Source organism: Coturnix japonica, chromosome 3, assembly GCF_054131305.1.
Source record: "Coturnix japonica strain WE chromosome 3, WE-NBRP24, whole genome shotgun sequence".
Taxonomy (NCBI): domain Eukaryota; kingdom Metazoa; phylum Chordata; class Aves; order Galliformes; family Phasianidae; genus Coturnix; species Coturnix japonica.
In genome coordinates, this window is record NC_140665.1 from 54982352 (window position 1) to 54999611 (window position 17260).

Sequence of the window (17260 nt, forward strand, 5' to 3'; positions counted from 1 at the left end):
GCACCTACGTGCCTGGAGATCGTTCGCCAGGAAATTTAGGCATCTTCAGAGTCTGATGCATTGTTGTAAATACAGTAATTGGTTCAATAGTGCCAGTTCTATTCCTACATTTGGTTACTTGTGCTAAATGCCTCCTCAGGGAGCAAGGCTTACATTGTGAAGCAAGTTGCACAATTGGAGTTTTCTTTTTAAAAGATTAGAAGGCTAGAAATCGTGAACATAGTTTGCCTTTTTATCCAAGCTACTGATGGATTCATGTTCATTGGATACAGCAAATAAGAGAAAGGGAGTGATGGTGAGGAATACATTGCTATGATGATTATCAAACATCGCATGAAGGTAGATGTAATCAACCTGCATTTCCTTAAAATCTTCTTGGCCACCTTTGGAACATAATTCAAATCTTAGTGTAGGGGAAGAAAACATAGTTCTTTTTCCTTTTCTGTTCTTCTGCATGCCAAACGTACAGCACTGTATGCATGGTAGCGTGGTGTAACCTGTGTAAGTGTTCAGATTCTGCATTGCTAGTGCACAGTAAGTCCACCCAAACAGCAGTTTATCTGCATGGCTTTTTAGCTTTCCTCTGGCGTGTGCTCCTACCCTGTCTGTTACCTGGTGTATGTTATGTCCATGTTAGGTATCTGTTACACTATTGGCTTTTTATTTTCGCTGTTCATACTTGTAATGTAATGTAAGATCTTATATGCTTTTTCAGAAGCTTGTACCCACAAGAATGTTAAAAGCTTGTTTTACCATATGGCTTCATAGTACTATCAAAAATAGAACAGGCTATAAGCAACTTAAACTGTATATGCTTCTATGTACATTTGATTAAGGCAGGTTTTACCAATGCAGTGGGAAAGGCTTTTGAAAACAGATTCTTTAATAAATGCAGATTCACTCATTTTAAATATTTTATAAACAACCTGGATGAGTAAATTATTTTTAGCTTTGTGGGAATGTATTGTTTGAAGCAAATGTATGTGCCTGAAGCTACCAAACAGAAGTTAGTAAGTGTTCAGAATGGACTTTCAAAAGGGAGAAATCCTGACAGTGATAGTAGTAGTTCAAGTATTCTGGTAGGAAGTGCATGGAAATATTGAATGCTTTTAATTTGTACAGTGCAAAGTAAAGAGCCGAATTATATGCTTGGTGGGCACAGCGCGTTAGATCGCTGCTGAGCACTGTGATAATGGCAATGTTCTGTCTTGTTCTTCTCTTTCTCACCTTGATGCACACGAGATGTCCCCAAGCTCGTACCGAACGCTCCGGATCAAACGCTTGTCTTTGTCGTGTTTTCTCTCTTGCCGACCCTTTCCTTTGTAGGCTGCTGCCGCTTTGTTCGTCACCGTCTAATTCTTTCCCTTCTCTAACTCGTCTAGAGCCTAGAAGAAGAGATAGCGTCCATTTTATTTAGCCAAGAGCGCTTTAGCGCCGGCCCGGACCGGCCCTTCGCCGCCGCCGCCCGCGCGGGGCCAGCAGAGGGCGCTGCGGGGGAGCAGACCGCCGCCTCGGCCCCGCCGCCCCAGGTGCTTCCCCGCCCTGCCCTGCCCGCGGCCGCTGCCCTGCGCCTACACGGCGGGGAGCGGGATGCAGCTGTGCCGTGCTGCAAGAGCCGGCTGGCTGCTTGGTTTGGTGGGAGGGAGACACAGCCAGAGCTTAGTGTACGTACTTTATAGGCATCGGGACTATTAACGGGCTGTTGTTGCAGCGTCGCCAGGAATGCTGGCACGTGCTCTGTAGGTGCTTTGCTTGGTAAACAGCCATAAATGTTAGGATTAAGTCACAGATGATGTGTTGGTTTTGTATTGTTGCTGCTTGAATTCAAATCGACATTTTCCAGAAATAATTAGGTAAAGTATGTAATACATAGCTTTTAGTGGGCTATGTCTATCACAGTTCATTTTCTTGCAAAACAAATACTAACATAGTTTCTTTAATCTCAACTCAAACTAAATCTTAATGGGATCATCTTGGTAGTCACCTGTTGCTATTTTGACAAGACACAAGCATGAGCAGCCTCCCTCCCAAAAATGAACAAACTAATAACATCTTACAGTAGTTTGTTGTTTTTCTGTTCTTTTTATTATTATCTTGTGTGGTGATAAATCAATACCAGAATGCATTCTTCATATATTTTCCCATAGTGTTTTTATTCCTAATTCCTGATTCAATTAAGATAAATAATTGCCTCAGTAGCATCACTGACCTGTGCATTCAAACTTTTATTTTCAGTCTCTCTTAATTATGTTGCTTTGTCCTGCTTAATAATGTCCATAATACTTACCTACTTTTGAATGAAATACTGGAATGAAGTAGAACAAAAGGAGCTTAGTTCTAAGTGGGTCTCACAGTGAATACACAGTACCTGTCCTGTATCATGTATAAATATATTATAAAAAAAAGCTAGCTTGAGGAATCTTATTTTGTTTAGAAAGGTTATGCATTGATTTTTTGTTCTGATTGCTTTTTGTTTCACAGAAACATGCTTCCAGAGCAGAAGGACCTTGCACGGAAGTCAGCAATGCTGATAAGGTTCTACTGATTTTTCCATAGTTAAATGTGGCTCTAACTCTTCCAATCCATCTTCATTCTTTCTTTTCAGTTAACCATCACAACCATCTTTTGTCTTCTACATGACATGAACCAACCATCAGCTAATTTTGTTTCCATCACTTTATTTTATTCATATAATCTACTTTTGTTTTTCCTCATCCATGTCTTTTTGTGCAGAGTTCACATGAGACTCTGGACATAGTGGAGGAGAAGAAGCAGGCAGAGGTTGGGATAGAAGAAGCACTAGTCGTAGACGAAACCAACAAAGGGAAAATACAAGTTGCCACTGATGCTGGGGAAACATGTGAGGTGGAGCAGTTGACAAAAAAGGACTCTTCTTCTTTGCCATCAGATAGTAGTAGCAGCAGCAGTAGTAGTGAGAGTGAGGATGAAGAGGTGGGAGAATACCAGCCACAACACAGGGCTGCTGAGGATGTCATCAAAGAACAGGAAGAAGAGGAAGATGTGAAAAGGAAAGAACATGATGAAAAAATACGACATGTGGAAGCCACACCAGAAGTCAGTCAGCTAACTATACCAGCTGAGTGCATACAACTTGCAGCTGAAGATTTGGTTCAGCAAAACGCAACTACCATACTTACAGAGGAGAAGAATTTGTCAGAGGAAATTAAGCGAGACCTAGGTGAAGAAAAGGAGGAGGAACAGCTGAAACTCAATGGAGATGTGTCTCATGTTGACATTGATGTTTCACCACAAATAATTTGTTGTTCTGAGGTAAATGGTAGAACAGTTTGACAACTAGATTAAGCAGAGAGATTTCTTTCGGTGAAAATGTACCTGCCTTTCTTCTTCTCCTGTTCTTCCAGTTGTTACAGCATCCAACAAGATTCAGATCATTTGGAAGGGGAAACCACTGATGAGCAGCGAATTTCTGTCTGCTTCAGTTATGGTTTCTGGCTTTTTGCTACAACTGGTTGAGAGTCACCAGTAAAGCAAGCCTTCCGAAGACTGCCATCTCCTTTTTATACCCCGTTATTTTATGTGCATATACACAGTGTATATTTATTATTTGTGTTTCTTATGTTTTAAGTCTCGTCTATTTGTCAGTTGTTTTTGACATGTCCATGACACATAATTGTAATTGGAAACCTATTAACAACTGGAATTAGAAAATACCCATCCCAAATTTTAGTTTCTTTTTTTCCCCCCGTTGTTTTCTTCTTTTCTTGTTTTTTTTCTTTTTTTCTTTTTTTTTTTTTTCATCTTTTTTAAAGATGTGTTATGAAATTACAGGCTAGAGCTAGTATATCTTTCAGTGAGCATATGTGCATATCTTTACTATTACACTCTTTAGGGAAGTGGAAGTTAGTTCCAGTCACAGTCACCTGATTGTAACCAGACAAGGCTGAAGGGTACTTTACTGGGTAACCTTCATTAAAAAGAGGAAAAAACAAGTGTAAAAAACAAAGTGTGAGTATGCTTGTCTTTGTAATGTGAGTGTGGTCTTTTACTGAGGTTTTTTCAACAGTTGGGTGTTCTTTTTTTCTTGTTTGTCTTGCATTAGTGGTTGCTTCTCCCAACTCACGCTTGAACAACTTTTTATGTCATTGTCTTCTATATACATAGTCTAGTGACCTGAAAAAATAGCTTATAAGACCTTTAGAAACAGACAACACACGCTTCCTAAATCATAGCCTGTTTGAAGAGAGGGCAGAAGGGCTTCTATGTGTGCGGAAGAATCTGAGGGAAGGGAAAGACTTTTTTTCGTCTGGATTTCCCTTACTTAAAATCTAAGTGTCCAGGTCGTTTTTTGTTCCAGTAGTGCATATTCAGAAGCTAAACTTTTACATTGGAATTTCTTGTTGTTATTTGCAATTTGACTAAGTAAACATAGATATTTTTCCAATATTAATTCTGATGTGAAGCTTATCCATCTGAGATAGCTATCGGTTTCTCATTTGATGGAACTTTTACACAGAGATTTTTTTCCTACTGATGCTCCTTTACACATTTTAAACACCTTTGAACTGGGTTTTATCAGTTACCTTCTGTGATATTTACCATTGGCTGAAATGTGGGATATTGGCAAGGCTTATTAGGAGATCGGACTTTCCTGCTGTGTATGTGCATTTATTATATCATTTCACTTTGCTTATTTACATGCTTTACAAATGGAAAAAGAGTCAAATGCTTATCTTAATCTTGGACTTCTTATGTATTTATTTTACTTTGTTGTTCGATTTTACAAACTTTCTTCTTATGCCCTCTGAGTTGACTGCTTCTTTCTTGCACCATAGCCTCCAGTAGTGAAAACAGAGATGGTAACCATTTCAGATGCCACACAGAAAACTGAAATCTCCACAAAAGAAGTTCCAATTGTTCAAACAGAAACTAAAACCATCACATACGAATCTCCACAGGTACAGTGGTAGGGTGATTTATTATACTGTTTGAAAGCATGGTTTTATTCCAGTAATTTATAGCACAAAATAAGTCAAATCAAAGATATGCTTTTCAAAAACTATACTTTCTCTGACAACTAAGATTGTAGTTTGGCTGTGAGAAGTGAAACGTGTGAATAGGACAATATTTCTACTAAAGTTCTGAAAGTATTTTTTGTTGATTGAAGAATTTAGTTTCAATCAAAATTCATAACTCATTTCGTTTTGTAAACATGGTTAGAATAGTAACATTGCTTCTGAAAGAAACACTTAACTTTGGTCATAAACTTTCCGCTATGATAAACCTTAACAGCCTGCACAGACTTTGTAAACTCAGATGGCTTCAATTTAAAGTTTGATGTTTAATTTTCAATTTGAACTAAAGATTAAATGTATGCTTAGTAATTAAAAATAAAAAATAAAAATTCAAATATCTGAAAACAAAGCTTTTAAATGGCAAAAATGTTTCTCTCCTTACAGTTTGATGGTAGCGCTGGCAGCGGTGCTGGTGTGCTGCTGAGTGCACAGACAATTACATCAGAGTCAATTTCTACTACCACAACTACACACATCACAAAGGTAAAACAGATAATCTCTCTCTGAACTTAAAAAAAAAAAAAAAAATCTAAAAGTCTTACATGAAGTCTCTTTTACTTTAATAACTGCTAAACTGACTTGCAGTGGATTAGATTCATTCTGGGCACATGTGGGAGTTGTGTTTTTCTGTACTCAGATGTTGAACAGAAGAGTCTTAATGAATAAACAGGAACATCTGGGAACAGAATGGCGAAAAGTGTGGTATTTAATTATTGAATTATTTTTTAGCATTTCATGTTACTCTTATTTCTGTGTTTGGTTAGGTGAACATCACTGAAGTTTTAAGTTCGTCTCTTTTGTCACATGGTGTGAGCTTATTGCATCTTCGTTAACATCATCGATTTGTCTCAGATCCATAGAAACCTTGCTCATGGTGTCTCTTGTAAGGGTGTGCTGAAATGATGTTTTCTTAGCCTCTGTGCTCACCCTCCTTTTGTATTGGTGGGTTAACAGTGTACTTTAAAACACACCATACCACTACTCTTCTATGTGGGCATATTTTGGTGTTGAATTATGTGTTCTGCCTTCCATGCTTGAAAGGAAAGGAAAACTAAATGTTAACAGGACATGACATCTATTTTGGCCTCCTATACCATTTCATGCCAGAATATGATAGAACTACAGAAGTGCTGTTTTTATTTATCATTTATGAAACTACAAATTTTGTATTTCCAGCTTTTGTCTTTAAACTTTTAACATAATAAATAAAAATTATCTTTGTGAGAATTTTTGTATGAGCTAAAATTAGAATGAGAAATGAAGAAACAAAGCATGATGTTATTTCCTTCAGCAATGTGAGGAATGGACATCGTTTAGTGGGAGCTATTGGTAATAGGTGAATGATTGGCCTGGATGATCTTTTAGGTCTTTTCCAGCCTTGGTGATTCTATGATTCTATGAATGCTTGTGGCTGTAAGGACTAATTACACTAAGATACTTCCTTGGTTTTTGTGCCTTCTGTAGATGGTTAAAGGTGGTGTATCAGAAACAAGAATTGAGAAACGAATTGTCATTACTGGAGATGCAGATATTGACCATGATGAGGTGGGTATCTATACTATTAGCAGCTGGTATCTTACCAGTAGTTCAGTGAGATCTAAAAAATGTTTCAAAAAACCCAAAATAGAAGAAAGGTAGAGAACTACTTTGTGAAGATGTAAAAAGATCTTGAGATTGTTGATAGCAGCTGATTTTTTTAAGCTCTGGTATTAAGTGAATGGAATATGACTGAGATAAAAGCATTTGTAACTTTGCATTATAGGTCATGTGAGTAGGTTTTTAAAGGGATTGGTTATTTTCAAAGAGACCCAATTTGCTTAGTGCTGCTTTTGTCATTTGGAAAGAAAAGCATGACTAAAGTAATCTATTTTGATACATTAATCTAGATTGATAGGAGTCTCTACTTTTTGTGTCAGCAACATCTAAATGTGGAACTCAACTAAAAGCTTTGAAATATATCAAGGCATAAAGTCCTCAATGTGTAAAATAGTTTTTTGCTTCTATTTTCAGAATTATGTACAATATATGTGTATATATATTGATCTGCAGGCATCTTATATAGGTGCTTCTGATCTCTATTAGAACCAAAGCAGTTTTGTTTTATGGTGCCTTGGAAATAAAGGTTAAAATTAATTCTATCTGTCCAATTAAGAAGATTGAATTTAAGAAATACGCTAAAAGAATTGAGAAAGAACTGTGATTATCTATTCTTTGTAGAGACTATTACACTTTTTTTTTTCTAAGAAACTACAATGAGAAAGTCAATCAATAGTCACTGCATAATACAGATAGAAAAACTACCTTATGCATAAAGTTGTAGTGAATCCAATTCTAACTTTATGAAAGCTGCACAGCTCAACAGAATTTAATTTAACTTCTTAGTATAATACAGGGAGAGCTTTCAGGGAATTTAATTTCAGATTTTGATCTGCAGCTAGAAAGTGACTCTTGACAAGTTCAAGCTCCTCTTGAAACTTGTAATTAAATGATAGGGTTGTTCAGCATTAGGCATTGCTCTTGTCTGCCTTTGCTCAATTCTCTTGTGACATCTGAAAAGGTCACACCATACCTTTAGTATACTAGGCAGTACCTTTACTAAAACCATTTTCCAAGCCATTCTTTGTTTTGAGATAAGTAGTTAATGGAGCAAAATAAATGAAATTATTATTTATATATATTTAATCACTGGAATGTAAAGCAGTGAGCAGCTCTTCAGAAATTTAAGAAATCTCTACTGCAATTTCCTCAGTAAATATAGGAGAAGCACAAACTGTTTTGTCTTCTTGCCCCTTGCATTGCCAAAACAATTCTTGATAGGAGAAGAATATTTTAGTTTTGAGCTTCAGAATAGAAGTGTTACTAGCACTTCTAATTTAAGAATTAGAGGCCCCAAAAGAGGTAAAAGTTTATTCACTGTTAATCAAGAGTGATCATCAAGTGCCTCTTAAGTTTCAGCAGTTCCTTTCTTTTAATTTGTTGTTTGTAAAGCGTAAGTTACATTTGGAATGCTGCAAAGTACAAAGTTACAAACAGTTACGGATTTGTAAGATTATCACATGAGCAAACATCAATAATGCATGTGGTGCAGGTGTGTTCTCTTAATAGGACCATCCTTACTTTGTCTTTATTTGCCTGATCTGTTGCAAAAGTTGTGAAACTTCCTATATAAAGTACTGTATGTCTTCTAAATTGAGATGGAAACATTACAGGGAGGACTTCATGGTTATGTGCTACTTGCTGAAATCAGTGTTAAATTTTTGAAGCCATTATTTTAGTGTGTTTTGTAGTTGTTTTCTGTTTCTTTTGTTTTGTTTTCTTCCCAAGCCTTCTCATGTTTAGGAATTGTAGACTTATGAATAATTATTCCTGAAATTGCTCATGCTGCACACCCATTCTCAGGTCCCTTAAGGCCTCGGTCCTATTCCCTGGTCCCTTAAGGCCCATTCTTCAATGCTTCTTTCTGTTGTTAAGCTATGTATTTTGAATGTGTTGGCAGGCTCTGGCACAGGCAATCAAAGAAGCCAAAGAACAGCACCCTGACATGTCTGTCACAAGAGTAGTGGTGCACAAAGAAACTGAACTTGCTGAGGAAGATGAAGACTAAAACCTAAAATGCCCTCAAGCAAACATTTCAGGTAAACTTTTAATAAAATTATGCTTCAGTTTCTATCTGTATTTTCCACTGCTTTGTCTAATAAGTTGACTTGGAAAAAAAAATACAGTATTTGCTATATATTATGAAATGCTGAATTTAAATGGGCATTAGTTGAAGACAGTTAATGTAAGTTTTATTTTATAGCCTAATCTGATATTAAATTCACATTTTCTTTTAAATGTCTCCCAGGTTTCTCATAGTGGTCTCATGGTATTTCCTATGGTACTTGCTCAGCATGTGGTTTTCACATTAAAGGGAGTTTGGGCTTCTGCAAAGCACAAAGATTAAGTGGTTTTTTTTCTGTTTGTGCTACAATGGAAATGTACAGTTGCAGCCCTTGCCTTACATTTTGCTTATTTAGTAGAAAAACTGCAGTTATCAATAGAGAAATTGCCCACAGTTGAACATATCTTTAGATAAATTAAAACGTCTTAGTTAAGACAGCTGGTTTTCACTGTATCTAAGTATGAATGAAGTTAATAAATAGAAGGTTGTTTTCTTTACTCATAAGTGTAATGCCTATCATATACCAATAACTGTACTTTCATTGGATGTTCTGTAAGTTTTATTATGCTAAAATATTTATTTTAGAAAAATAGGCCTGGACCGACCAGTCGCTCTGAGCTATTTCCAAGAATCAGTTACAGTCAAATAGACCATAATGGCCAGGGTCAAAACTGTGGTAGTTTTCCTTACAAAAAAATCGCTTTGGTAATCAGCAGAATTCACAGTGCCACCAAAGTGCTCAAATTTTATACATGCAAAAGAAAGCAATATTTTTGTCACTAATAACAAAGCTGTGGGGATGAAAAGAAATGCTGTACTGGATTTTTTCAGTGGAAAGATCACAATGAGAAGCTGGGTAAAACCCTCTGTTTCACTGGTAATAAGCAAATGCTGTGAAGCTCAGTACCAGCTTTGCTTCAAGTTTCTTCAGCTTTGTCACACTAATGGGTATCATGAAAACTGAAGCTTCAGTGTTTTTGAACTTGATAGGTTGTGTTTACTGTAGAGTCAACTTAAAATATACAGGTTGGAAGGAGTAAATCACAATGAGAGAAATTTAAAAATAAGCAAGAAGTAAACAGCGCTATTTTAATCCTTTATTTTGGAGTAGAATTCTCAGTTTTTACTGGTTAATCTCCATATTTAGCAGAGCAGAGGGGTTGCTGGCCATTCTCATGTGGGAAAACTCTGTTAATGTAGGGAGAGACAGTAAAAGAAATTTGTCTTGTATTTTAAAGTTGCTTTGATTCTTGCCTTGGTAATTTATACAGTGGTTGTGTCCTTCAGAAGAGAGCTTCAGGTTCTCTTCATGCATGTGGACCTTCACTATTGAATGAGAGGGTTCCAGTTGCCTTTCCTGGCTTCCTGCAGATTGCACTTGAATGAGAAGGGTCAGGTTGTTTTTTCTTGGTAATGTGAGTTCATAGATTTTGACTGGTTCTTCTTTAAGCTTTCTGAGAATCCGGAGGCTTTGTGAGAATGGAGCAAGTTTGAGCTGCCCTCTTTAAAACATCTTCAGTGTTAGTTAGGTTAATGTGTATTTCAAAAAGGAATGAGTAAGTTTTGCTTTTAACTTCTGCAAACCAAAAGCAGTATGGGTCAGATTTGGAAGTACTGGGTGAATGTCCCATCACTGGGACACTGTTAAATACTGTTATTGATAAAAATTGTTATTGTTAAAAACTGGAAATAACAAAGGGTTGTCTTTTGGATATAGAAGAGTTCTGACCTTTCTAGAAATATCTTCAAAAGTTGCAATGCTCTCAGACAACTCCAGCTGTCAGTAACTAAAAATGCACTCTGCTGTTCCTCAAAACATTTGTCTTCATTTGCTATGTATAATAAAGGTGATTCAGACTGGAAAGGAATGGACTGAAGGGCTGCCAATCTAGTACTGTGCTGTGGGATTTGGGGTTTCTGGGTGATAGTGGAGAGGAGTATATTGTTTTGTTGAGATATTTGGTATGCTTGGGAACAAGTCACTAAATGAGGAGCTGTGCAGTTGTTTCACTAACTTTTCTTGGCGTTCACCAGGATTTGCCTTGTAGCTTTGCTGCTTAGGGACATGAGAAACAATGAGCGTGTATGCTCCAGCTTTCTTTTGAAAACCCAACAGTCATGGAGCTGCACTAACTGTGAGATAGTAATACTGTAGAAATGTTACACATGTCCCAGAAGGGATTGAAAAATCCACACCATTTTTGCAAGCTGTTAGTTTGCAGTAAGGAAATGTCTGTGTTCTAGGTAACTTCATTACCCCCTTGGTACACAGCAGTGCTGAACCCACACACTGTTTTTTCAGTATTTTATAGAAGGATCTAGGGTAGAAAAATGCACTGAGAGAGCAGAACAAATCATTTTGATTTTTAAGGATTTGTTGTTATAGTATTGCACTGCATACTATACTTACTATTCAGCATGAATTTAAGGATTTTGGGAGTGGGGACTGCTTCTTTTGTTATATCTATGTAGAATGTGCCAAATATTTCACACTGTCTCAGTCCGCAAAATTGCCTTGCAAATCAGTGTTCAACATAATCTGTGCAATATAAATAATTGTAGCATCTCTTTTGGAGGGACTTAATCATGGAAGGGAGAAATAGTCTGCGCAGATTTTCCCTGTATTTCTGCATTAGTGACCAACTGCAAACTTGACAGTGTTCTTTAATCAAATATTCTACTACTTGGTAAAAGTTTTATTGAGAACAGAAACTCAAAGAATTGTTTCTGTGTCTTAAGGGTGTGCTTCACTTATTTGAGTAATACATACCTTGTACAGTGGTGGTTGAAATATATTAGAGTTTGCCAATTGCTTTACAACTTTGTAAGCCTTTAAGTTAAATGTTCAGAAAAACTTCAGTTACATGAAGTGCCGTAAATGTGTCTGCAGCGCAGGCTGTCAGAAGACTTACATCCTTCTTCACCAAGTGAGGGCCAGATGTGGAAGTACATTTAGACAATTGAATCACACCATGAATCCATATTATTTATTTATTTATTTAACTTTGCCCTGACAACAACTATTAAAGTGTTTGGTTTTGTTTTTTTTAATTTAGGCTTAATTTCTCTAATGAAAGTGAAAGATGTTCTGGTCTTAAGGGTTATTAATTGAGCAAATATCTTCATTTCTCTTTATGCACTAGGCCATGAAAATTTTGAGGAGGGAAAAATAGACTAAAGCAAGAAAAGCGTTGATAGAAACTGAATTGCTGTCCAATTAGGGCCAAAGGAGGTTTCAGTTCATGCAACACTCTTTATTTTGTGAAATAACCCTCCCCCAAAATAACTGATATGGGAAAAATGACTTCTTGAATCTCATGCTCTGCAAATGCCCCATCATCTGCTATGCATGCTTATGTAATCTTCCCCTTCCTTTTTCTTCCAGAAACAAAAATTATGCTGGCCATGATCATAACCTTGAAGAACTGTCATCGTTCCAAGTCATCACTGCTCAACTGTGTACCAAGCCTAGCAATGAAGATCAGAAGTTTAAGAACGAGTTGCCAATACCAAACTCAATTTTAACAACTTTGGCCTATAATCCCTTACAAGCTTTCTTGTGTTTTTTTTATAACCACTTCCTAACCAGCTTAGTTTTTTTTAATGACACTGTAGAGGGCATGATCTTCTTTTTCACAAATATTTGCATTTTTGAAGCTGATTCTTGAATATGAAAGTGAACAAAAGCAGGGGTCTGGAAGGCACTGTTCACTGGAGCAGGTGGTAATTGTGCAGAAAAGGGGATCTTAACTATTTTAGGTGTAGTTTTTTTCCCAAATATTTCAAATGAAATCTCTTTCTGGAGTAATTTTCAGATTTTTTTATTTTTTTTTTCCAGATTATTCAGGTAAATATATGGTTTCACATAACAAAGTTTTTTGGTTTTTTTTTTTATAAAAATACAACCTTTCCTAAAATTTGAAAATATATATTTCTTTGGATAAATTTTATACTGGTATCTCCTGTAACTCTTTCTGTTCTAAGATTCTCCTCTCTGTGGGGCAGAAATGGTGTGGCAGACTGTAGAGGAGAAGGAGTTACGAAGAAATCTCTTGACTCAGCACTGTGTTCTCTTTGCACTTTGGTGCCAATACTCAACTTCTTGTAGACGTTTTGCTGTCTGCAACATTCCAGATAGGGAGAGAAGGAATAGCAAAATGCCTTCTCCCAACAAGAGATCTAGGCAGCTTAAAACCTTAGTGCTTTTTTTCTTACTGTGTCCAAACTTCAACACTTCCATTATTTGAATATACGTGTAGAATGCTTGCTTTCTATTAAACCTCACTGCCTACATGTTAGAACTGACATTTGTTATTGAGAAGGTATATGTTTCAGATACTTTGTCTAATGGTTAACGCAGGTTTTTAGGACACTCAGCAAAAGTATGGGGTGGATTCCATTCATAAAGTAGTAAGGCTACCATCATTTGAGACTGCCATTGAGAAAACCTGTTAATTATTTTGGATTTCATTTTTATTTAGTTCTTGGGGGGTTGTTTGTTTTTGGGGTTGTTTTTGTTTTGTCTTTGTTTTGCTGTTTGACTCTGTGTATAGTTAAAATGCCAAATTAGATTTATAGCAGCTTGAAGTTGTATTAAGTGATATTTTTGCTTCCTGTAATTCTGTTATAAAATAAAGTTGTTTATTCTCTGTATGACTATTGGCGCTCAAGCCTGCATTTGGTAAATATTTAACACGAGCGTATCAATTTTGAAATAATATTCTAGAAACTAAAGAACCTGAAGTATTAGGGATTAGTACAGATAGATTCCAGGCTTTATTGAAGATTAGCATACTTATCTGCCTTCTATTAAGCTATCAGTGTGTTTCTTTAAGTGTTTTCCAATTTGTATCTCAGTTTGTGATTTGTAGAAGAAATCTTAAAAGCGAGATTTGGACAGCACTACTCAAGTTAAAATGCCCCACTCTGCCAGCTGTTCTACTGAGTTAATCGAGTTAGGATGTACTGTGACTTTAAAGTAACAAAACAAATCATAAAACCTCTCAGTCCTTTTTTTTTTCTCACTTTCTGAGCAATGTATTTTTGGTGCTGTTCTCAGTTTAGATTGCTGCCATCTGTTGTCAGCATGCTTGATTAACTGAAATCCCTTCTAGTTTTGGCTCTGGATAATTTAGACAATATAATATAACAGTAGCCAAGATGTTGATATTTTTATGTACATACAGGTGTTCTTAATTGCATTCCAATATAGCAGATAACAGTTCTATGTTTTTCTTCAAAAAACAAATTGACTTTAAAAAAGAGAACCTTGTCTAACCTAGTAACTTAAGAACACTAGAACAACGCTATGCATAAGTAAGGAGACTGTCAAGAGAGCAGCAAGTTTTGGATAGGTAAGAGGAGGTCAAAATGGCAATATGTGCATTTAAGGGGATGTCTTTGTGGATTTACACAAAAAGTATATAAGCAGCAGCTCTGTACCATCTTAGAGGTATTTTTGATGCCCTAATATTAGTTGCAGGGCTTCTTTGAGTTGAAGATAGGGCATTTTTTCAATTCCTTATTGAGTTGGATCTTTACAGTTTGTTAGGCTCTAGATCAATAGTTGTGGGTTTTAACTTGCAATTGTACTTAATCCTTAAAAGCTGTATTTTTTCAGATACCAATCAGAACCTTTTGCTAGGGAAAAATTAATACTGCTTTCAGGTCAGCATAGCTTCTGCACAGCTATCACTTTCATTGATTAAACATGTACTAATTAAACAGCCTTTGTCATGCAGATAAGCTTAGGCTCCAAGTGTGATAAGCTGTAAAAGTAGTCATGTTTTAGATATTCTGGTTGTGTGCATTTATTTAAATGCTCTGGAAAACTGTGCAATTCTGATTTGTTTTCATTGCTACTTTTGGGGGGTTTTTTTGTTTGTTTTTTTGTTTTTGTTTTTGTTTTTTTTTTTTACATATCCATAGCAAAAACTTCAAAATGCAACAGAAGAAATTGTTCTCAAGACATCTCTCAATCTGCCTTTTCAATACCTACCTGATTTCACATACAATTGTAGGACCATTTCATGAAAATCTGGAGGAGATATTTGAGTAAATAATTCTACTTAAATACTGTTGAGAGAAGTGATTCACGTGCTTTCTATACCAGAACACTTAATAAATCACCCGAGGGTTCAAAAATAAATGTTAGAATTGTACTCCAGATTGTTTGCTAGATTAAGGCTTCATAAAGGGCAAGCAAACAACTCTCTCAACAGGTAGTTTAAATATGTAGATATTGCTCAACGCAGTAAGCAGTTGCAATAGTGTTTCATCGAATATCCCAAACTGGAAGAGACCCACAGGGATCATTGAGTCCAACCCCTGGCTCCACGCAGGACCATCCAAATTTCAGATCCTATGTGTGAAAGTGCTGAACTCTGGCACTTAGGGCCATACCCACTGCCCTGTGCAGCCTGTTCCATGCCCACCGCCCTGTGGTACAGACCCTGCCCCTAACCCCCATCTGCCCCTTCCCTGACACAGCTCCATGCTGTTCCCTCGGCCCAGTCTCTGTCACAGAGAGCAGAGATCAGTGCTGCCCCTCCACTCCCCTCATCAGGAGCTGCAGGCTGCCATGAGGTCTTTCCTCAGCTTCCTCTGCTCTGAGCTGAGGAAACCAAGAGATCTCAACTGCTCCTCATGTCTTGTCCTTCAGACTCCTTAGCATACTTGCTGCCCTCCTTTGAATGCTCTGTACTGCTTTTGTGTGCTTTTTATTTGTGGCATTCAAACCTATGCACATGGCTTGAGGTGGGACTGCGCAGTGGGACAATCCCTCCCACTGCCAGGATGGCAGCTCTGGGCCTGATGCACTCCAGAATATGGTTGGCTCTTTGGCTGCCAGGGCACACTGCTGTTTCAAATGCAGGACTGTACTCCAGCCTCTCACCCCCAAGTCTATACCTACATTCAGAGTTTCTTTGTCCCATGTGCAGTATCTGGCACTTGCTCCCATTGCACTTCATGTGGTTGACTGTCCAGCCCTTTCATTCATCAAGGCCTCTCTGCCCTTGAGGGAGTCAGCAGCTCTGTACAATTTGTTTTCCACAAACTTACTAAGTATGCCTTGAAGTTGTGTATTCAAGTCATTAATGAAAATGCTGAAGAGAACTGGCACTAAAATTGAGCCCTGGACAACTCCATTGGTGACGGGCTACCAGACTGATGTAATCCCATTTACTAGAACTCTTTGAGTTCACCACTGTGTTTTTGTCTAGCTGTATTCTGGATATTTTCTCCAGAAGGATACTGTGAGAAAATGTGATGAAAGCCTTGCTGAAAGTCTAAAAGATTACATCAACAGGCTTCCCTTTGTGTCCTAAACGGGTAAAGATTTAGTTTAACTGGACTTTCTCCTTATGAACTCATGTTGGCTGCAGTTAATGACCTCATTGTCTTTTGGGTGTTTTTCAATCACTTCCAGAATAATCCTCTCCACAGTTCTGTTTTCTGACACATTCTTCTTATCAACTTAGGCTGAGCAGCAACTTTTAGTTTAGCTACAGAAGAAATTATCTAGATGAAATAAAATATAATACTAGAGATCAGAGTGACGATTAACTGTACCCTTGACCAGGACACACCAAGAGCTTCTTAGATTTTAGGTACGTTTGCAATGAACATGGGCTACCTGGAGCAGCTGGTATCCCACACTGAGGACCTGACACCGCTCCAGGTTTGAAACTGTTTTGATTTTTCAGGCTGCTTTGTTGTATTTTTCCTTGATTCCACTTTCTTTTTTCCTTTCTTATATTACACTTGGGAAACCATACATTTGGATTAGTAATATTTGTAAAAGGTAGGTATTAGCAGTATTGCTAATGCTTCTGTAGCGTTAGCTTATTCAGTTTAGCATGAAGGAAATCCAGTGATATTTTTGGAGGTGTGTATATGAATGACTAACTCAGAATCCTGCTACTGATTATTGCCTAGGGATGTGTATAACAAAAGAGTAAGTGCTGTACTAGAAAGTAGTACTTTTCCTAAATACTCTTACAGCTTTCATCAGTTTTCAAAGACTTATTGTTGTATTTCTTTTATCTGCCTCAGCAGATTTTTGTTCTATGCATTTGCTATTTGCTTCTTAAAGATTTTGCACTGTAGTGATGCTTAAATGCATACTTTTCACCTCTCAGAAAAACAAAGATATCATAATGTTCTCCATGCCAGTAGCATGAAAACAGGTGGTTCTTGACACGATTCAGTAATGGTATTAAGGACATTAAGACCTGGAGACATTCATGGCTTGTTACTGAGTCCCAAATGACAGATCCTCCTACATGTTAATCAACAGTTGTGGTGAAGGGATCTAGTGGTTTTCTGTTATAATCCTTATTTAATATCTCTAAAATATTTTTCTCAGTAGCTCTAATACCATTTTACAGAAAAGCACTCTTCAGCAGTGATATCTATCTATCTATCTGTCTGTATAACATTTTATATCTGGCATTTTGTGAAATCAACAAAATTTTGTGATGTAAAAACGCTTACTAAACTTTGATTCTGTATCTTTATTTGTCGTCTAGGCAAGTCATTCTTT

At 37.0% G+C, this 17260-nt stretch overlaps 1 protein-coding gene across 50 annotated transcripts in view; it reads left to right on the plus strand.

Moving 5' to 3' along the window:
* Window positions 1–13368, plus strand: part of EPB41L2 (erythrocyte membrane protein band 4.1 like 2) — a 93112-nt gene extending 79744 nt beyond the window's left edge. For 14 of the 50 annotated variants that reach the window (XM_085541641.1, XM_085541650.1, XM_085541653.1 and 11 more), the window contains 6 exons: window positions 2734–3291; window positions 4815–4937; window positions 5439–5537; window positions 6519–6599; window positions 8551–8689; window positions 12101–13368. In XM_085541641.1, coding sequence (XP_085397767.1) covers window positions 2734–3291; window positions 4815–4937; window positions 5439–5537; window positions 6519–6599; window positions 8551–8658 — 969 coding nt within the window. In that variant the 3' untranslated portion in view covers window positions 8659–8689; window positions 12101–13368. Of the gene's footprint in view, window positions 1–1382; window positions 1530–2481; window positions 2536–2733; window positions 3292–4814; window positions 4938–5438; window positions 5538–6518; window positions 6600–8550; window positions 8690–12100 lie in introns of all 50 variants that reach the window. The other 36 variants (XM_015858477.3, XM_015858474.3, XM_085541632.1 and 33 more) reach the window with 5 other exon arrangements.
* Window positions 13369–17260: the final 3892 nt, after the last annotated feature.